This window comes from Macaca thibetana, chromosome 15 (assembly GCF_024542745.1).
Source record: "Macaca thibetana thibetana isolate TM-01 chromosome 15, ASM2454274v1, whole genome shotgun sequence".
NCBI classification, from domain to species: domain Eukaryota; kingdom Metazoa; phylum Chordata; class Mammalia; order Primates; family Cercopithecidae; genus Macaca; species Macaca thibetana.
Window position 1 is genome coordinate 20,510,927 of NC_065592.1, and position 22,370 is coordinate 20,533,296.

The following is a 22,370-nucleotide window of genomic DNA, read 5'->3' on the forward strand; positions in this document are numbered from 1 at the left end:
CATTACAACTTACGGAGCCGTTTGGTAATAAGGTACCCATTATGGAACACATGCCATGTGCCAGGCATTTAGACCCATCGTACCTGGTCTCACAACCTCTCTGGAAGAGATTTACTAGCTTTGGTTTGCAGATACTTAGAGAGGTTAATTGGTTCCCCTAGGTCCCAGGGTAAGTAAATGGCCTAGCCAGGATTTAACACTAATTTTTCTGATTCCAAAGTCAATGCTTTTGAAATATAGTGCGTCAACTTTTAAGTTCATGTCATACTTGCAGCCACCGTGTGAAGTGAGAACCAGTGGTAGGAACAGGCATGCACTCTGTATGCTTGACCAGCCTGCTAGCCTGTCTACTCAGTGACAGCCGTGGTTGGTCCCAGACACAAGCACGGAGCTCAGAAAGTGACTATGGACTCAAACCAGGAGGCCTTTTCTGCTGACTCTGCTCTGCTGGGGCATGACTCTTCGGGGCATGTCCTAGACAAGGACTCCTGTCTCACACCTGTCTCATTTGATGTCTACTGCAGGTCACAGAGACACGCACTGGGCCTCTGGGCTGTAACAGCTATGACAATCTGGACTCTGTGAGTTCCGTCCTTCTGCAAAGCACGGAGAGCAAACTGCACCTTCAAGGTAGGAAGCCAGTGGAAAAAGTGGGTTCAGTGTTGGGGGAAGCAGCATGGATGTGGTATGTGGGAGAGGGGATCAGGAGGGATGGTGTGAAGGGAGAACAAAGAAGAGGAAGCATGGAAAATCTAATGAAAACTGCAGATATGGAAATTAGACAGTTATGATAGGTGTGTACATATATATTTAGAATTTTATCATATGCAGGACATTAAATTCATGATTATTAATTAGTTTTCAGATAGTAAGGAAATGTGAGCTTTAATTAACTTGTTTGTATTTATAAATATCTGTATTTCTTTGGTGTCTGTATATGTCAAGTTTATGTTTGGGGCTCCATATACATTATTTTAAAGAAAATATATCCTTTAAAATAGTAATTTCATCCTTATTAATTCACATCATAAAAAGGAGAGGAGATTGCTGGGAAGAGTTGGACAAGGCTTTAAGTACACATAGCACTGTTTTTAAAAAGCATAATGTATTATATCAAAAAAAGTAAGGATTTCAATTTTTCACATGAGAAGTCTAAGTGAATTATATTGCATTAATACAACATAATATTAAACTGGTACTGATGTTTATAAAGAATTTCCAATAATATGTAAAAATAACTTGATATAATGTTAATAAATAAAAGGTTTCTGATGGAATGGATGGCATGATCTTAATAATTTAAAGAGGTAAATAAAAATAGGCTGGGTGCAATGGCTTACGCCTGTAATCCCAGCACTTTGGGAGGCCGAGGTGGGTGGATCACGAGATCAGGAGTTTAAGACCAGCCTGGCCAATATGGTGAACCCCAGTCTCTACAAAATTTATTAAATATTTAGTAATACAAAATTACAAAATACAAAAATTAGCTGGGTGTGGTGGTGTGCGCCTGTAGTCCCAACTACTCAGGAGGCTGAGGCAGGAAAATCGTTTGAACCTGGGAGGCAGAGACTGCAGTGAACCGAGATCCCGCCGTTGCCAGTCCAGCCTAGGTGACAGAGCAAGACTCTGTCTCAATAATAATAATAATAATAATAATAATAATAATAATGGCTGGGCACGGTGGCTCACACCTGTAATCCCAGCACTTTGGGAGGCCCAGGTGGGCAGATCACGAGGTCAGGAGATTGAGACCATCCTGGCTAACACGGTGAAACCCCGTCTCTACTAAAAATACAAAAAATTAGCCGGGCGTGGTGGCGGGCGCCTGTAGTCCCAGCTACTTGGGAGACTGAGACAGGAGAATGGCATGAATCCGGGAGGTGGAGCTTGCAGTGAGCCAAGATCGTGCCACTGCACTCCAGCCTGGGCAGCAGAACAAGACTCCACCTCATAATAATAATAATAATAATAAAGCAAGGAAATATGCCCAGGTATTAGAATAGCTTATCTCTGGATCTCTAGGTTGCTGATGATGTATTTTAGGCATCTAGTTTCTTTTCTAACTTCTCTACAATGATCACATATTAACTTTATAATCTGAAAAAAAAATGACATGCTTTAACTTTGAGCAGACTAAAAATGTGACCTTTTAGAAAGGTATATGATAAAGGTGATTCTGAATGTCAGTGGGAGGAAGTTGGGTTGAGATTGGCAGGTAAAGCTAAGAAGAGCCTAATGTGACTTTTATATTCTGGTTCCTTGGCAACTCTTTGATTCATGCTCCTGTTACAGAAGGTGGTTAGAAAGCATCTCCTGTTTTCTAACATGCATGGAGGGCTTGGTAGTGTCACTTGAGGGCAGTGAATGAAAATTCCTCAGGGAAATTCAGGCCAAGAAAGTGGTTTACTATTAAATAACAAAACACAACACACTAGAAACTTAAATACATGGAGCATAACCCTACCCTGTTTAGTAGAAAAAAGAGTAGACAGAAAGATTTGCTAATGCCTGTTAAGAAAGTAGATAAGGAAAAACAGATCTTCCTTATGTGTGCCAGGGTTTTCAGTGTGTTAGTTCATTCAATACCTATAGAGACCATGTGAAGTGCGAGCCAGGATTTGAATCCAGGCAGTGAAGCTCCGGTCTGTTTGATCACCCTGCTGTGCATACTGAGGTTGGAAAGATTGTGAGTTATAATTGAAAACAAAAAAGAAGGAATTAATGATATATTCCTACCAAGGAAATCACTGAGATCTTAGGGACATTTAGAGATTGATTTACCTGAAGCCAGTAAAGCTTAAGGTTCAAGGATTCTGCACCTTCCAACTGCCCACCTTGTCTCATTCTAAATACATACTTAGTTTCATACCTAATTTTGAATTTTTTAAAATAAAACAACTATTCTATAAGACTTATGTTCTCCAAAATCTAGGTCTGCCATGATAACATTATTAGAAGGATACTATGAATCAAAAGAGTGGTGGCAGGCCTGCTGTCCTACCCTAGATGGGTTAGAGTACACCTGGAGGATTGGATCCATGTTTGAGCATCACACTCCAGGAGGGATGTTGAGAAACTGCAGTTTTTCCTGAGAAAGTGTTTCACTATAATAAATAGTAAAAGAAGGTTAAATTGAAGCAAAAATGACTTGCTGCAGATATCTTAAAGGCTGTCTTGCAGAAAAGATAATCAATCCTATTAATATTAATAAAATGGACCAATCCCGACCTAGTAGGAAGGGGGAAATTATGAGGATCCCAGCTTTTAACCCAGTGTAAAATGGATCTTTCTAGTACACATTCATGACCAAACCTGGAATGATCTGCTGAGGGATGCAGTGACTCCCTGTTATCAGATAATTATAAATAGATTATATTTGGTACAAATGTTATAGAGATTATTTAAGCATCAGTTATGTTGGGTGATTGAAGCAGGTGGTTTTAAGTTCTTCCCAACACTGATTCTAGGATTTTATGAAAATGATGAATTATAAAACCTTTATTGAGACTAACTACATGCCAAAACCATTACTAGACCCTGGGCATATAATCATAAATCAGTTCAAGTCAACAAATGTATTTTTTAAAGAACTCATGTTGGTAATGAGACAGACAGAAAAATAAAGTCGTGAACAAGACCGACGTTGTTTCTGCCCCAAGGAAATATACATTCTATTAGAGAAGATGAGCTTCAAACAAACAAGAGTAGATGTAATAAATTTTAATGGAGAAAAAGTATAAGGTTTATATAGCACTAGATAGCATGGGGACTTAACGTACCAGGGAGCCAGGAAAGTTCCTACTAAAAAGATAAGTAGGATAAGACCTGAAGGATGAATAGGAGGACAGAGGCATGGATAGAGAGGCAGACAGAGGATCTTCATGAAGGGATATTCAAAGAAATAAGAAACTCTTGTGAGATTAAAGCAGAAACATCAATGGTGAGAAAGACAAGATAATCTTTCAAGTCCTAGAAGGCTTCTGCAGCACATTAATGAGTTAAAAGTTAATTTGAGAGCAATGGATACCATGGAATGCTTTTTAAAAAAAGAAGTAGCATGAAGAGATTGATATTTTAGAAGATCATTCTGACTTTTGTGTGGACAGTTAATTAGAGGGGGTGGATTAGAGGGTGGTGACAGTTAGGGGGCTACTACAGAACTCAAGAGGAAATGCCACAGGTTTAGACCATGGGGGTACCAGTTGAGATGGAAGGAAATGGAGCAATCCCAGAGTTACTTAGGAGGCATTATGATGAGGATTTAGTGAAAGGACCATAAAGAATTTAGATAATTGGGTGAATGGCTTGTGGGGATGAGATAGAAAGGATAGATGGGCAAGTATCTATGATTCAAGATAATACATAATCTAATAGTCATAATAAAATAAGACATGGCGTTATGGGGATTCAGAAAAGGGAGTGATTCATTCTGTCTGTTCAGGTAGAGGAGTCACAGGAAAAAAAATATCTGAGAAAGTATCATATTCTCCTAGTGAAAGGCAAAACAAAAGTGCTCTAAAATATAAAACAGATTATCTCATGATTTCTGAGTGAGCTCATGTTTATTCAGTAGGATGCCAAAAAAAAAGGCTGATAAATTGGATACATTAAAACTACAATTTATGTTCATCAAAATACTATTAATATTATAAGAATACAAGCCATAGAGTGGAAGAAAATATTTGTAATACATGTGCCTGACAAAGAACACTTATAGAATACAGAATATACATATTTTTAAAACTCCTGAAGTCAAAAAGAAAAAGGGAAATAGTCTTGTAAGAGAAGAAAATGAATGAAAGACATGAACAAGCACTTCACAAACGAGAGTGTCAAAATGCCAAATAAACACTTAGGTGTTCAACTCTCCTAGTCAGGAAAAAAAGTGTAAATTAAAGTCACAATTTAATGTCATAACACAGCAATGAGCATGACTCAAATCAAAAAGACTGACAATATCAAGGAGGGACAATGTGAAGCTATGGGAACTTAAGCACATCGCTTATAGGAACACAAATTTGTACAACCACTTCAGAAAACTCTTGGCAGTATCTACAAAAGACTGCATGTGTCCTTGGCCTATGACCCATCGATTCCAACTCCTATGAAAACATGCTCACCAGAAGACATAAATGTCCACAGCAGCTCTATTTCAAATAACTCCAGCTGGAAACAACCCAAATGTCCATCAACAAGAAAATGGATAAATAAATTGTCATACATTCATACAATGAGCTACCATACAGAAATAAGAAAGAATAAACCGCTGTTTCATACAACAATATGGAAGAATCTTACAAACACAGCATTGAGTAAAACAAGTCAGACGTAAGTGAGTACAGGCTGTGGGATTCTATTCCTAGATGAGTGAAAAAAAAGGGAAAAACAAATATACAGTTTTAGAAGTCCAGGGAGTGTTAATCTTTAGGGAGAGGAATGGGGTAGTGGCTGAAGGAGTGAGAGACATTTCTGGGGATATTGGTAATGTTCTGTTTTTTTAATCTGGTTGGCAGTACATGGATGTGTTTGCTTTGTGAAAATTCAAAAAGCTGCACATGCTTTATTTTTATGTATACATTTCTGTGTATACAATACGAATCTATTTAGGTTTTATTTAATAACATGTCCCATGTTGACATCCTCTGCAAAGAGAGAACATGAATAAAGCAGCGAGGCATGGGAAAGTGGGAGGTGGTTCAGCCCAGCTGGAGGACAGGCTGCATGAACTGAGGTTAGAGGAACCAGGAATGACAATACATATATATTTTTAGTGCTTCCTCATATGCCAGAGATTATGCTAATTTATTTTTATTAGATTTATTTTTACTTATGTATATTTTTATTTTAACTTGTTTTTATTTTATAATTGTACTTATTATATTTTTAATCTTCAACATGATTCCCATGAAGAAGGTGTAAATAACATTCCCATTTTTGCAGGTGAAGAAACAGGGGCCTAGAGAGGTTATCTAATAAGTGGCTGAGCTGGAGTTTTAACTCAGCCTAACTTCGACCTTCTTCAAATGTGTTTCCTCTGTGTTTCTCTATTCCTCATCTCATTCCTTTGAATGAGGCTGGGAGGGCAGATTCTGCAGAAGCCTACTTTGGTGGATTGAGAACAATATCAATGGCACTCTAATGACTTTCACTTTGTGATGTTTCATGAAATGTTTATTAAACAAGGCAAAGGTAAAGCAAAATAGAAAAAAAAAGAAAGAACAGGATTGGAGGAGATTAGAAATGAGAAAGAAAGCATCATGAGAATGATCAGAGGCTATTAGTAGTCATAGCAGTAACAGCTCAAATAGTGGCAATAACACTAATGGAATAATGATAACTTCTTATTTTCATACTTCTCTTTCCAAGAAGCCCATTGAATGTTTTACCAACATTGTCATGTAATTTAATGTAGTATCCATATGGTGAAGTATACAGGGAGCAAAGCTGTGCCTCGGTAGCTCACTGATGTGGAAAGGGATGCAGAGAGAATATTTTGCTGAAATCTATGGATGATACAGAAATTTATTCTTTCATACATTTACTCATTTATTTATTTAGTAATATTTACGGAGCACCAACTGTATGGTCAGGTATGGTTTTAAAGCCAGATATGCAGCAGTGAATAAGATAAATGAATCATTTTTGAGCTTATAATTGATGTGTGGGTATGGGGAAAGCAGACAGTAAACAAATTTTTAAACTTCTTTATAATCAGAGAAATAATGAAGGAGCAGGTCATAGAGAAACTTGTAGACCATGGCAAAAACTTTAGATCAGATTTTACTCTGGATGCAATGAGAAGCAATTGAAAATTTAGGCAGAGAAGTGACTTGACCTGACTTACATTTTAAGTAGATAACTGCGGCTATTGAATAAGACAGTAGAGGGCAAGAACAATTATAGGATATCAGTTGTTAGGAGGCTGTCATGTTTATCTAGGTGAGAGAACATAGTAGCTTAGATCATGATAGTTGCAATGAAGGTGGTGAGAGGTGATTGGATTTATGGATGAATATTTAAGGTTGTCCTGACATGATTTGGTAATGAACTCAAAAGTATTTGTGAGAGAGAGGAGTCAAGGATGACCTCAAAGTTTTGCCTGGGCAACTGCAATGGTAGAATGGTCACATTGCTATGATGAGACTGGTAAGGACCAGTTTTGATGGGACATGTGAAATCGGGTTCAAACCTAGTTGAGTTTGAACCTAAGTTTGACAAGTCTATTCGATATCCAAATGTAGATGTTGAAGACATTTGAAAGGTAAGAGGAGAAAACTGAACATACAAATTAGGATATAAATACTATTTAATTATCTGAGATTGAACAAGATTACTTGGGGAAAGAGTGTAGATAGAGAAAAAAATTCAGCTATTGAGTCATGGAGAAATTAATGTTAAAAGGTTGCGATGATGGAATGATGGAATGATGATGAGAAACAAGAAAAGGAAGCTGGGGAGTGGCCAGAAAAGTAGGAAGAGAGACAAGAGAGTATAGAATCTTGGATGTTATATAAAGAATGTTTTTCAAAACAGAGATAGCAGCAACTGCATCAAATACTGTTGATAGTATAATTAAAGTGAGGACTGAGAACTGAGTATGATATTTAGCAACACATGGGTCACTGATGACAAAGGATGTTTTCAGTGGGATTCTGGGGGTGCAATTCTGGAGCAAATTCAAACGAAATTCGACAGCAAACTCTACAGAGTAGTGTTACAGTAAATGACACAACAGCTTGCGGTGATCAGAAGTAAAGGGTTATTTTTTCCTTTCTTTTTAACATAGAAGCAACAAAACTTTTGTCCAATGTTGAGAATTATTCTGTAGAGAGGGAAAAATTGATACTGCAAGCAAGGGAGGAATGGTTTTACAATCAAAGTGGAGCAGGCAAGAGTAAATAGGGTCTTGTGCATAACTGGAATTATTTGCCTTAGATAGGAGCACATATTCTTAGCAGAGAGGAAAAGGAGAACCTGAAATCAGAGGCCAGTGCAATTTGTAGATGTGGTAATGGGGGCATTTTCTTGATCTTTATTTCTTGATTACCTGTCATAGATTTTAAATTGTATAATTTTTCAGATATCAATACCTCTGGAATTAGAATGCTTTTTATTATTGATGATGTGTCTTAGTTTAATTTGGCAGGGTATTATTTTCTTAGTATACATAAAACAGTGGTGTGTTTTACTGTAAATATCACCTTAGATTTGTAGAATCAATATCATAAGGTATTTCCCCTGAAAAATTGAGTGAGGTCGTTAGCTTATTCCCAGTTTCCAAAAGGTAAAGATGAATGCAAGGAGGATAGATATCATTAGGAGATGGAAGACTAGGCCAGGGAAGGGAGATTGGGTCAAAGACCACTAACTTGAGGTATCGTCTACCCTCTGCCTGAACCTCCAACAGGGCCACCTGAGACTTGTGTTTTGAGAGCCTTCTCCAAATCTTCACATTCAAATGGTCTATCTGGTTTCTTGGTCTTAAATCATTTATCTTTCTTCTCTTCATCCTCCTCTTTTTTCCTTCTTCTTCCCATCTTCTTCCTCCTCTTTGACCTTTTCTTTTTCTGTGTCTCTGCTTGAAACCTCAGTTCCTTCTAGACTAGGCTCTCTTTCCTATCGCTCATGCACCCGGATTCTCCCCATGCCTAAAATGACATCCTCACTCTCTTTTATTGAATGTGGCCCATCTCTCAATGCCAAGCACTAATGTCCCTTCATCAGAATCATTCCTTCTCTGCCCTCTGCCTTGATTCAGCACCTCATTTCATCATTTCTCCCTTCCCCAGATCAGTACAATGAGGGTCAAAGCAACCTTGTTCAGATCTCACTCCTGTTGATCCATTGCCTCACAGCAGCCAGTGTGATCTTCTTAAAGCCAAATCAGATTCTCGCTTCCCTCCTCACAGGCCTTCACAGCCTCCATGAAAGTTTCGGTATACAGTTTAGATTTCTTAAGTTAACACTAGGCTGTTCAAATGCAAGCCTTGCCAATCTTCTTGGCTTTGCCTTACGCTATCACTCAACATATACCATATCCATGCTCCAAGCCCATGCCATTTCTTACATTTCACTACAAGCATCTTTTGAAAACTATTATTTTTATTTTTTTATTGCCCTGCACTTTTACACAGCCTTTCTCTAATTCCTGAACTTTTCATCTCTCTCAGGTAAGCTTCTCTAAACTCCCCTCTCCAGACCATTAGATGGTCTGCACAACTTCTTCTCTAGGAGTTGCCACACAATAGTATCATCATCCTGTTATTAACCTGACTCTCCAGTTGGCCTAGATTCTTGCTTGGTAAGAACCATCTCTCTCTCTGGCGCAATACATAGAGACTGATATATAGACACTGCTCGAAAGATCTTTGCTGTATGAATGTATGAATGAATACATGAATGAATCACCTAGCCCATAGTGAACTCTGTTTTTTTCTTTGAACCCTTAGAGACTTCTTATCCCACATGATACTGGATTCAGTTCAACCTAATGACCATTTCCTGAGGGCCTACTGTATGCCATTCTCTGTGCTGCATTGCACGCACAGCATTCTTCAAAAGGGCATGTGCTTTTGCTGTTGCTTTGGATGTTATATCTTCCAAGCAGGGTCCTACCATTGAATTCTCCAATAGCCACCTCTTCTGAGAAGCCTCCTGGCTTCTTTTGCTTCTCTGACCTGCTACATGATGACCATTGTCACTCTTTTTCTTATATAAGGAGATACAATGTAGAATAGTGGCTTCAAGAAAAGGCCCTGGAGTCAAACAGACCTTAGTTCCAGTACTAGTTCTACCATTTGCTGGCTGAGAGGTTTCAGATAAGTTACTGCAGCCTCTGAGCCTCTATTACTCACTTACTTCCTATGGTTGTTGTATTATGCATGTAAGAATATACATTGTATCTGGCTTAGATTAAGCATTAAACAATGTTAGGTATTATTTTTACCACCTCTATCAATGTGTTACTTGCACAATGTTTGCTTTATTTATATTTGCATCCTCCATGGCATATGTGCTTGGCCAGTATCAAGTGCTCATTAAATATATGCTGAATGAATAAATGCAGTGTTCCTTACATAGTTAGGAACTCAGCAAGTCCATCCACAAAAAACACAGTAAGTATTTATGGTGTGCCAAATATTAAGAACAACCTCTGTGTTAATCATAGTGTAGAATCACAGTCTAGGGGATTAAACCAAATACATATACATAAAAAGCATACTTGGCAACTTTAAAGATAATCTCAATTTGATCAGTTTATTTATGAATCAATCAAGTAATTAATATTTTTCTCAATGGATTTTATTCAATATACATCAGTTCACCCCTTTGTATTAATCTTCCTAAGTCATAGCCTATTAGGACAGACGCTTGCCTGAAATAACTCCATGGTTTCCCCATGTTCGTGAGGTCCCAAATTCCCTTTCTAGCTTCATTTCTAAAGCCCATTGGAACAATGGACGTGGGAGGTTCCTATAAGAGACAATGATAATAACCAACATGCCCAATCTTGCAGATTATCTTTCCTCCAGCTCACTCTATTCTTTCCCATTTGTCTTTGCTCAGCCATATCCTCTACCAGAGATGCCTTGCATTCCCATCTCAACTCACTGGCATTCTACTTAGTCTTCAGGAACCATTTGAAATGGTATCTTGCATGCACACATGCACATACACATGACTGGATAAAAATTTCCCTCCTCTCACCCCTTTATAGCTCTTTGATTACCCCTCATTTTTTTTTTTTTTTTTTTACTCACCTTGCAACATATTCATTTATGTTTAGGTTTTAATCTTTTCTATTAGATTAGAGTATAGGCCTCTTTAAAGGCAAGGATTTTTCCTGCCAATTTTACATTTCATAGTATTTAATGTAGTGCCATGGGCATAGGAATTACTTTATATATATATGTGTGTGTGTGTGTGTCTGTGTGCGCGCGCGCACGTGTGTGTATACATGTACATACATGCATTTGCTGAATTGAGTTTTTGAATATAATTGGTGCTAGAGTGACAGTGGAAGATAACGAGAGAAGGAAGATTAGGAGGAAGGGGAAAGGAAAGAAAGGAAGAGAAAGAAGAGTGGAAAGAGAGAAAGGGGAGGGGAAGTGAAGAAGGGGGTAGAGGGAAAGGACAGGGCAGAGCAAGAGGAGCCGTCTGATGAAGGGTAGTGTCGATAATCCCATTTCTCAGTAGCTAGACATCACAGATGGAGTGAAGATGAGTATTTTCAAAATCATCTTGCAACAAGTAGTAGAAAAAGAAAGTGTAGGAGAAATGTTTAAAAGTAACGTTTTTTTGAGATGCTATCCTTCTTAAACATTGAGCTTATAACCATTAGCCCATTTATCCATCCCACCAACTAACAGTTAGGAATCATGCTCCCCACTATACAGATGAGGAAATTGAGGCTCAAAGAGGATGAGAAGACAGAGAGTGAATAGGTCTCCTTTTCTAAAACCCTCTCCTCTCCCACACGCCCATCACTTTATGTGGACTTGTAACCTCAGGGTGATACACTGAATGATTGTTGCCAGTACCTGGTCTCAGCAGCAGCTTTGGTGTGAATCATCTTCGTTAGGAATTAGTCTAGAGTCACAAGCAATGGCTCATGCCTACAGCCTCTCTTGTCCAGTTAGCAGGGACCTGGAAGCACTAATGGGAATTTATGTTTCTGGCTTCCTGTGGCTCTGCTGATGAGGTCCTTTCAATGAAAGAGCAGTGCCTTTAGTGTCTTCATGAAAAATGAGATTACTGATTTCCACCCAGCTAGCTGCATCCAAATGTTGCTTTTACTCTATGAACATAGGAGCACCTTGTTCTATGCTCATCAGAGGAGAAGGATTCTTCTCAAGAAGAAAGGGATTGAAGATATCAATCAAAGACTCAATCAGAAATCAAATAGAATGAAGAGGATGGGCAGAGAAGATTTGCTGGTGATAAAGATCTTCGACTAGTTTATTAGGCCTCTGAGCTTCCTTAGGTCTTTAAATCTGTAAAATGGGAATAAGAACACATGTATCTCAGAGCTATTATTCTTCATTTATTTGGAAAACATATAGAAAGCACCTGACCTAAAAACCAAGAGGGTTCATAAAATAAGAATACTAATAATCAAGGCTATTACTTGTGAATAATTATCATGTGCCAGGTATAGAGCTCATCTCTTTATATCAATATTTCATGTAAACCTCAACATCGTCCCATTTTTCAGATTTTAAAATTGAAGCTCACAAAAGTTAAGTAACTACCTTGTAGAGCAGGAATTTGAACCCAGATCCACTCAGTGCTGGTACTCTTAAACACTACATCATTTTGCTTCCCAACCTGGGGCATATATGTAATAGTCATGGTTTTTACTAGATCAAGAATTTATGTAGCCCTTTCCATGTGCCAGCACCATAACCTTTCTAGGTTCTGCTATTTACTTTAGACAGTCTGTGATTTTCCTGAAATTGCTTGCCAACTTGTGTAGGTGTGACCGATTTCCATAATTATTCTCATATTCTGAAATGGATCTATAACCGGAAAAGACAAAAAACCCCTAGAATAGATGATACTAGGCTTTGCAGCAATCCAGGAGTATGTGACTATAAAAAGAGCTGCTTTTGACCTACAGAAACCTGGAATCTGGAGGGAACTTAAAGACTCATACTTGGGCAGGAAGGAGTAAAGAATTCTAAGCAGGTACAAACTGATGGGGTATAAACTGATGCTGAGAGAAGGAGTATCAGGGAGTTACTTCTTGGTATGTAGCCATGTGGGGCTATACCTTTCAAATAAACTTGTGGCCCAGTACATAGCATGGAAATCATGAGAGATGAATGATCCATGTGGCAATTTGGTCTATTTAACAACCATGTCCCATTAGATTCCTTGTCGATCTCATTGATTGTGCAGAAATGAGGCATCAGGATGGCCAAAACCTAAATAAGTTACCCATGATAATTAGTTTATTGACTCCATGGAGATATGGCACCTGTTTTTTTTGTTTGTTTGTTTGTTTTTTTTTTTTTTTTTTTTTTTTTTTAAGATGATTGGGTCAATTCTTATCTTCTTCCTAACAACTTACCTTAGAATTAAGCTCTCCTTTTGCACGGTCAACAAAGCATTTTTAATGTGCCTCTATTATATTCCAGAGACATTCTGTCTTGTCTTATGTGTACCATTGTACACATCTGCCACTAAATTGTAACTGAGATCACTGAGAGGAGAAACCACATGCTTTTTCATTTGTTCATTATTTTCTTCTCTTATAGAGTTTAGCTCATAGTAGGTGCTCAATAAATGTTTACTGATTTAAAGTTATTTGAACTGTCAAATCTATTTGTTTTGAATCTTGTTTATTGTTGCAGAATATACACAACATAAAATTTAACACTTTAAAACGATTAAAATTTAGTGACAGTACATTCACAATGTTGTGCAAGTATTCTTACTATTTCTACAACTTTTTCACAATCCCCAAAACAAATTCTTTACCCCCTAATTAGTTATTCCCTATTTCCCCTTCCCTTCAGACCCTGATAACTACTAATCTGCTTTCTGCAGATTAGTATAGATTTGCCTATTCTGGGTGCAGTCTGCCCTCTATACCCTTGAGTTCCGTGTCTGTTGGGTTCTGGATCTGTGGCTTCAACCAACCAGATAGAGAAAATTTAAAAATTAAGAAGAATAATAATAATACAATAAAAAGTACAAAAAGTCAGTACAGTGTAACAACAGTTACATAGCATTTACATTGTATTAAATATCACAAGTAATCTAGGAATTATTTAAAGTATAAAAAAGGATATGTGGAGGGTATCTGCAAATACTATGCTATTTTATATAAGGGACTTGATCATTCGTGGATTTTGGTGTCAGAGGGTGGTAGGAGGGTGGAATTCTAGGACCAATCCCCTGCAGATACCAAGGGATAACTGTATTTCAAATCAATGGAATCATACAATATGTGGCATTTTGTGTCTGGCTTCCTCCATTTTACATTTTCAAGGTTCGTGGATGTTGTAGCATGTATCAGTACTTCTATCCGTTTTATGGCAAAATTAATACTTCATTGTATAAATATACTACATTTTGGTTTTTCATTAATCAGTCAATGCACATTTAGGTTGTTTCCACCTTTGACTACTATGAATAGTGCTGCTATGAACACTCATTTACAAGTTTTTGTTTGAATGCTTGTTTACAGTTCTTTTGAATATACACTTAAGGAATTGCTGAATCATATGGTAATTAAATTAAAAAAGATTTGGTGTAAAAAATACATGTATTTTGTGGCAGATTTCATTATTACATTATTGTTCATTTCCTCTAAGAGGATTATATACATACAGTGCATTTCCATGTGACTGGCAACACTGCACTGTGGGAGGCTCTGTGACTTTCCATTTTACTGGCATTGGCCTTGGCCGTGTGATTTGCTTTGGACAATGGAATGTGAAAGGACGCGGTACATGCCACATTTGGGCAAGACACTTTAGGAGGCATTGTCTGGCATGGCTTTTGCTCTTTTCCCTTTATCATGAGAATGGCATATTCCTGAAAAAGCCTGCACCTTTAGCCTACATCTGAAATGAAGAAGACATCTGGAGCAGAGCCAAAGCACAGCTGACACAAAATATGAGCAACAAATCAACCTTTGTGGTTATGAGTCACTGGGATTTTGAGGTTATATGTTACCACACAGTAATGTAGCAAAAACGCCATAACATTAAAACACTGGATTAAATAGCATAAATCACATTTATTTACTGCAGGACTTCTCAGTGCCTTGACTGTGCTAATGTGTATTATGAATCTAAAGAGGTGAATTAAGTACAGAGTTTTCTGAATGTATTTGGGTTTGGACATATTTGCAGATTTGTGATTCTGTGGTATACAACTTGGCAAATGCTGGACCATATATGCTATTCACGTTCAATCCTGTACAAAATCACTTTCCCAAACTCCTCTACTCTTATAAAAGTTAGAGACGTCTTCTTTTTTGTTCCTATGCAAACTCGTACATATGTATGCATATATTTTATTGTCATTGTACATTTATAAAGTTTTTTCTAGATTTATAGAAAAAGAGCCCCATGAAGGGCTAGTTTTTTATAGAAACTAGAGCCCCGTGAGGCCATAAACCATGTCATATTCACTTTTTGTATCTCTATCATCCAGTATAAAACTGGTTCAATAAAGTGGTAAATGAAAGGACCTTCTTAACCGATTCTCAATTTTGCATACCTACTATGATCTAGCACTGTGCTTGTTACCTTGGAAAGACTGCAAAAAAAAAAAAAAAAGATAAAGTTATTGTCCTCAAGAATCATAACTTATAACAATGGATCAATAACAAATTATGTGCTGAAGTTAGTGGTCAAGTCTTTTAGCACCATTGTTCTCTTAAGAATATTTTTGTGTCTATGTATTTTTTTTACTCAGATCTTTCTGAGCACTTGTCTGTAACTACTGAGATGAAATTTAAAAAGCCTCAAGTCTCAAGCTGTAATATTGTGAAAGAAGATACAGGTTTTGTTAATGAGGGATGGCTGTAGAGATGGGGCATGCTAAACATAGAAGACAGAACTACAGTCCTCTCTGAAAGACATTCTGTCTAAATTTGTCTTCATTCAAACATGTACTCTGGATATTCAATCATGTGCTAGATGATAGGGAAATGGTAGATGAATGAGCTGTGTTTTGCATTCAAGAAGCTTATAGAGTAGGAGAGACATGAGCATGAGCACACATATGATACTGTAAGTGTCCCGTTGAGATTTGAAATATGTGCAAGGTGCTTTTGGTTGCCAGCAGAGAGGCTACCTGAGACCACATAAGACTTCCGGAGAAAGCAATAGAAAACGGCAAGGTCAGAAGATGATGTCACTTAAACAACTACCCTGTACTAAGAGCTCCACATGTGCTGTTTATGTGATTTTATTTTCAGGTTCATTGACATATAATTTACATACAACCAAATATACCCTTTTGAGGTGTACTCTTCTATGAATTTGACGAGCATATTCAGTTATGTAACTCCCACCACAATCAAGATATAAAATAGCTCATTTAATTTTTACACTAGCTTTATGAAAGAAGCTCTGATAAGAAAACTGGGGATCAGAGAAGGTAAGCTTCTTAGCTTCTTCAAGGTCAAACCAGTTAGTGAGAGCCGAAGACAAAATATGAATAGGAGAGAACTTAGCATGTTTGGAGAACAGAGACAATGGCATGGCAGGATATAGCAAGAAAAAGAAGGGAGGTGGGTAAGAGAAGAATTTGAAGACATCAGCTGATCCAGGGATCAGGTAGCACAGACTCTTACAGGTATCAAATTTGGTTTGTATCATGACTTCTATGAAGAAGCTTATATTTAAATTGAACCAACCTCTTCTTAAAGTTTCAAGAACATGTTCATGTTGAAATTTTATGAAATTGAAAAAAAAAAAGTTTGCTGGCCTCCTTATCCTTGGTTATTTCATAAATTAAACTATACTGTCCTTTTTTGAAGTTAAAAATTCTCATTTAGAAGTCCCCCTGGCCCAACCCCTCTAATCAGTGTAAATTCTTTTCTATTTTCATTTATTTATTTGTTGTCTTCTCTCCCTCGCTACAAGGTAGGTTACATGACAGCAAGGATTGTGTTCTTGCCTTTCCTAGTTCCTTGTCTTTTCTCTAGAACCTAGAATAGTGTCTGCACATGACAGATGCCTTATTGATCTTTGCTTGACAGATGAATGAACAACAGCACAGAGCAGAATCATAGAAAAGTCAGATTGGAAAAAATCTTTATGGTCATCTAGTAGAAGCATTGGCAAACTTTTTCTGTTAGGAGCCAGGTAATAAATATTTTTAGGCTTTGTGGGCCACATGTTCTCTGTAGCAACTACTCAACTCTTTTATCTGCATGACTGTGTTCCAGTAAAATTTGTTTATAAAAATAGACTGCAGGTCAATTTGACCATAGTTTGTCAACTCCTATATCTGTTAATATAAGCTAGGTTATGTTGTGCTAGCAAACAATTCCTGAGTCTCAGTGGTTTGCCAAAGTGAATGCTTATTTCTTCCTTATGTTACATGGTGGTCACAGTTCTACTGTGATTCTGCTCCTCCGATGGCCCCTATCTGGAATATCATTGGAGTTGTGAAAAGAGAGATTGATGAGATCATATGTTGTTTTCTATAGCTTTGTTTGGAAAAGACACACATCACTCACATCCATATTTCATTGGCCAAAACATGTCACGTGAACCCATTTAAGTTTGGAGAGTGGGGATGTGTAGTTATCTTGAAGAGGGGACATTATAAGAAGGAGCATTGAATGTGGGTCAATGATAACTCACCCTACCACCTGCCGTCTGAATCTTTGGTGGAACCAAGATTTGTTTGTGCTATGTCACCTTTCAAACTCTGCTTCCACACTTCCAGTGTTGGGGAGTTCTCTGCTACCAAAGCAACCTGCTTCATTCTTTAAAACATCTGATTGCTGAAAAGGTGATTTTATCATGCTGAATTCCATATACCTGCATCTTTCACCTAAGGATTCCAAATCTTCTTAAGATCCTGCAGAGCAGAGGATTTTATTTATAAACACAAAAGATTACTCTAGCCAGGAGGGGGCATTTCCTAATTCTTATATCAAGGAAGCAGGAACCCACTCACCAACCCCCAGGTAGCTGCCTTTCTTCATTTTCCAGAGTGTAAATGACCCATCACGGAGACAGGGCTGAACTTCTGAATGAGATCATAGCCTTTTCGCCCTTTCTGCACAGTTTCACCCGGTGAATTATTGTCTTATTTTCATTCCACTCCAATGAGCTGTCAGCGATGGATACTGTAATTCATAGCAATAGAAACACAAACAGATGGGTAATTGACCTGCATGCCTTCATTACACTGGAGTTCAGCATGGCTGTTGGAGCCATAAAGTCCTTTATCTGCCAGTCTGAAATCCCTGGGCTTTCACAAGGAAGGGAATCAGGCTGACTTTTTACAAAAGGTACAGTCCTTGTTGTTGTTCTCCTCACCTTGTGCATTTCAGAAATGGACAGAATTTGACAAGCAGAACTTAGGGGTACAAGACAACAGCTGGGGCTCCTATAAAGCTCAGAGTTATCTACAGGGGGCACATTCTGATACAAGAACAGGTTAGAAAAATATTTATATTCAACTAAAATAGAACCTGTGTTTTTTTCCTTCTTCCCTCAGCACTGTAAGAAATCGTGTATTTAATATCTAATGAAATAGGTCAGAAAAGAGCAAATCCATAAAAAATACCACTGTATTAGGTAATTAGGATATAGAATTAAAAAAAAAAATAAAGCTTACCAAAAACAACCTATGACAATGCATGGTCTTTGCCTTGAATAAGAAAGACTTAGATTGACCCAAATTATGCCCTCTGCTATGGCATACTGAGTTGACTTTCTTTATCTATTCAGACCATGCTCATGTTTCAAGATTCAACCCACATCCCACAGCCATTACAAAGTCTTCCATATTCATTATTTCCAGGCCTGTTTTCTTTCATCTTCATAATAGATCACTGACTTATTCAATATTTGACATACATTTATAAAAACCTACTATGTGCCAGACACAATACTACTTTTAATGTTTTAATCATCAATCAAGGACTGTCTTTCCCATTCTTGAATTTTTTTTTGCTTTAGTTTTGAATATCTGAGTAACCTCTCTGTTTCCTTAGGAGGCAGGAAGCATGCATTAAACCTCTTCTTTATTTCCTCCAACAATTCCTAATGTACTACTTGTTAAAAGAAGGAGAAAGAGACTGAGTTCCTGTCAGCAAAAGAGCAGAATCAAAGTCAGCAATGAAGATTGGGCTGTAATCTTCAGGTCCAGGTTCACCTTCAGCTTCTGTTGATTGGATCTTCTTTTCCAGATGTCTTTTCCAGATATTCTTCTTTCCCCAGCCTCACAGAGCACAGAGCATGGTCAGTTGAACCAAGTGCCTGTGCTAGCAATATCATCAATGTTGTTGAAGCTCTCCAGAAATCCAACTTGAGGGTCCCCTGAAAGTTCTTCTGTTACTTGAGTACTCCCAGTGGTTGAAACTCATCAACACAGTGAGCCCCATTTTTTCCTGAGTCTCAGAATCCCTTCTTGTAATGAGTAAAGATCTCTCTTGTACTATAAGAAATGCTATTTCCTCTAAGGAGCTCACAGATTTCTGCTCTGTGTCATCCTTCCCTTCAGAATTTTGATCCCTCATGTGCAAGAACTCTCTCTTCTTTTCTAGGGAACTTGTAAGCAAACAAACAAAAGAAGACGAACCTTAGTCAGAAAGAAATGTGAGGGCCAAGTTGACTGTCAGCTGGAAGGAGTTCTATGCCCGTGGCCTTTTCCGTGTTCTTCCCGCTGTCTAGACTGCTCTTTCTGTGGATCCTTCATCCCCTAGCACCTGTGTATCCATTAGGTCTCAGCTTAAATGCTACTCCCTAGGAGAGTAGTGGAGAGTGCTTTTAACACCCCTAATCCATTCCATGCTGAGTTAGTTGTTCTTTCCCTGTGTTCCCTGAAAAACTTGTACTTCTCGTAGAATACTGGTTTCATTGCACCCAAGCAGCTGGTTTACATCTCTCTCTCTTTCTTTCTTTCTCTCTCTCTCTCTGTCTCTCTTTCTCTCTCTATCATTTTCTCTTACTAAACAGTAAGACCTACAACAAGAGGGAGTTGTCTGCCTCATTCACCCTAGTATCCACAGCACAGCTGCCTGGCACATAGTAGGGCTTCAGGAATATGTGTGAAAGAAGGGAAGCAGAAAGATGGGAAGAAAGGAAGGAAAGATAAATGGGAAGAAGGAAGGATGGAAGAAAATGGAAGGAAGGAAGGAAGGAAGGGAAGGAAGGAAGGAAGGAAGGAAGGAAAATTCATAGAAGAAAAATGATGGAGTAATTAAAAACAAAGACCAGTAATAATTATTTTAATGCTGATATGAGAAAATGCATTCTTGGCATGTTTTATACTGTCTCAAATGGTGCTATTCAAGGAGGATTTTTCAAGAAGGGTTCAAGTTTGGTCTAGGTAATGAATGTGATCTGATATCTGGTTAAATGGGGGGAACCTAACATTTGTTGAGCACTTAATTATGACAGTGTCTTGGTCTGCTCAGACTGCTGTAACAAAATTTCACAGACTGGGTGGCTTACACAAAAGGAAATTATTTGTCACAGTTCTGGATGCTGGGACGTCTAAGCTCAAGTACCAGCAGATATGGTGCCTGGTGAGGGAGGTACTGCTTCCTGGCTTGTAGACAGCTACAAGCTGTCTCTTCTCCCATCTCTTCCTCTTCTTATAAGGGCACTAGTCCCATCACAAGGGCACCACCCACATGACTTCATCTAAACCTAATGACTTTCCAAAGTTTCTGGCTCCTTATACCATGGCATTACAAGTGAGGGTTTTGGCATATGAATGTGTGCATGCAGGGGATGGGGAGCACAAACATTCAGTCCATGGCAGCCGGGTTGTGGCTTAAGTTTATGCCTTTTTTCTCTTTGTTAGTATACAAGGAAATTGGGATTTCAACCTCACAGGCAAAAATAAAAATAAAAATAAAAAATAAAAAATAAAAAAATAAATCCTTGAGTTCCAGGGGGTATAGAACATTGCCAGAAGTCACACTGCTGGAGCCACCACAGGGGGTGTAAGCCAGGTCATCCTCAAGTGTGTCAGAACTCAAGTTGAATTCCTAGATTGGAGTCCTGTTTCTGTTACCTTAGTTGTGAGACTTTGGCCAGGTCACCTGATTTTTAAATTCTAACACCCCAGAAGCCTCATGAGGCACCTTTCTTTGCATCTTGGAGAAGGAAGTGTTTAAAGTTCAAAGTTCCTTTGACTGGCAGGCTGCAGTGACTCATGCCTGTAATCCCAGCACTTTGGGAGTCCGAGGTGGGTGGATCACAAGGTCAAGAGCTCAAAACCATCCTGGCCAACATGTTGAAACCCTGCTGGGGAGGCTAAGGCAGGAGAATTGCTTGAACCCGGGAGGTGGAGGTTGCAGTGAGCCGAGACTGCGTCACTGCACTCCAGCCTGGTAACAGAGTGAGACTCCATCTCAAAAAAAAAAAAAAAAAAAAGTTTCTTTGATCAACAAATGAGTGCCTGGAGCCTACGCTGGGCTTGAGCTTAGTTTACACTTGGGGCCCTTAAAGGGCAGACAGGTCCCTTCTTCCCTAGAGCCTACTCTCTAATGGGGATGATAGAAAAAATATTAAAAATAAAACAAATTCAAAAGATAATTTCAGCCAGGAATTAATCCTATGAAAAAAATTGAAGATGCCTTTTAACGTGAGTCTGGGAGGGTCTGGATTACAGGACAAGGGATCAAGCAGAAACCTGAGGAGAGAATATTCGGTGCACAGGGAACGGCAAGTGCAAAGATTATGGGAGTAACAATATTGATGTATGTATTGCAGGTACTGAAAAAAGGGCAGGGTTTTTCTGATGTGTTCTGAGTACAGAAGAGAATATTAGGAGATAAGAGGAAGGAGGGAGGCAAGGAAATAGAGATATCCCATCACGTGACACAGAGAAAGAGAAATAATATCTCAGCACACAAAGACTGTATACAAACTACAAAAAATATTGTGAGATGCACCTGTCGAAGGTGAATTGAAAGGAAAAAGAATGGGGCACAAATCAGGAAAAGAAAAGGGAGACATCTTGGGTGTTCCCACATATACATTGCCCACACACTCTGCAGAACAGTGAAACATTCCATTTTAAATTATAACAAGTTTTTTTAATATATAAAAAGATTGGGAGAAAAATATTCCATATGTTCAGTGTGGGTGAGTTGATGTTCAAATAAAACTCTCAACTATTGCCTGCCTGGGTTTTCTGAGGCAAAATTTATATGCTTGGCAATAACAGTAGCCCTTTTCTCTCTCATTTTCTCAGTTTTCTTTTCTGTGTGTGTGTGTGTGTGTGAGTGTGTGTGTGTGTGTCTGTGTGTGTGTGTGCATGTGTGTTGTGTCTTTGGGAACTGTGGGGACAGAATATTTTACCCCAGCCGGCAGCTGTATATCTTTCAAACAGTGGTTTCACAAGCCAAATCCCCCTCCAAATTATTTATGGCTCCCATTGAAGCAGGCAGGATTCAGGCGCCCACGTAGGAGGTCAGCACTGGGCCTCTTTGTTGGACACAGGCCATCAGGAGACGACTCTGGCTGTGACTGCTGTGTGAACCTCCGCTGCCGTAGAACTGGTTATGTAACTTTAAACAGTAATGACATTTTGCAGAAAAGTGCTTTTTAATTGCTATGTCTTCATTATTCTCTTTCGAAATTGCCCAGGAGATTCTGCCTCCAAGACAGCTCGGCATGTTCTGAGTTTCCATTTTTAAAGAGCAGCAAGTT

The 22,370-nt window shown here is 38.4% G+C and overlaps 1 protein-coding gene across 1 annotated transcript in view; it reads left to right on the forward strand.

Moving 5' to 3' along the window:
• BRINP1 (BMP/retinoic acid inducible neural specific 1) overlaps positions 1–22,370 on the forward strand; it is a 198,961-nt gene that overhangs the window by 133,860 nt on the left and 42,731 nt on the right. The window contains exon 5 of the mRNA XM_050762046.1: positions 525–630. Coding sequence (XP_050618003.1) covers positions 525–630 — 106 coding nt within the window. The remainder of the gene's footprint in view (positions 1–524; positions 631–22,370) is intronic.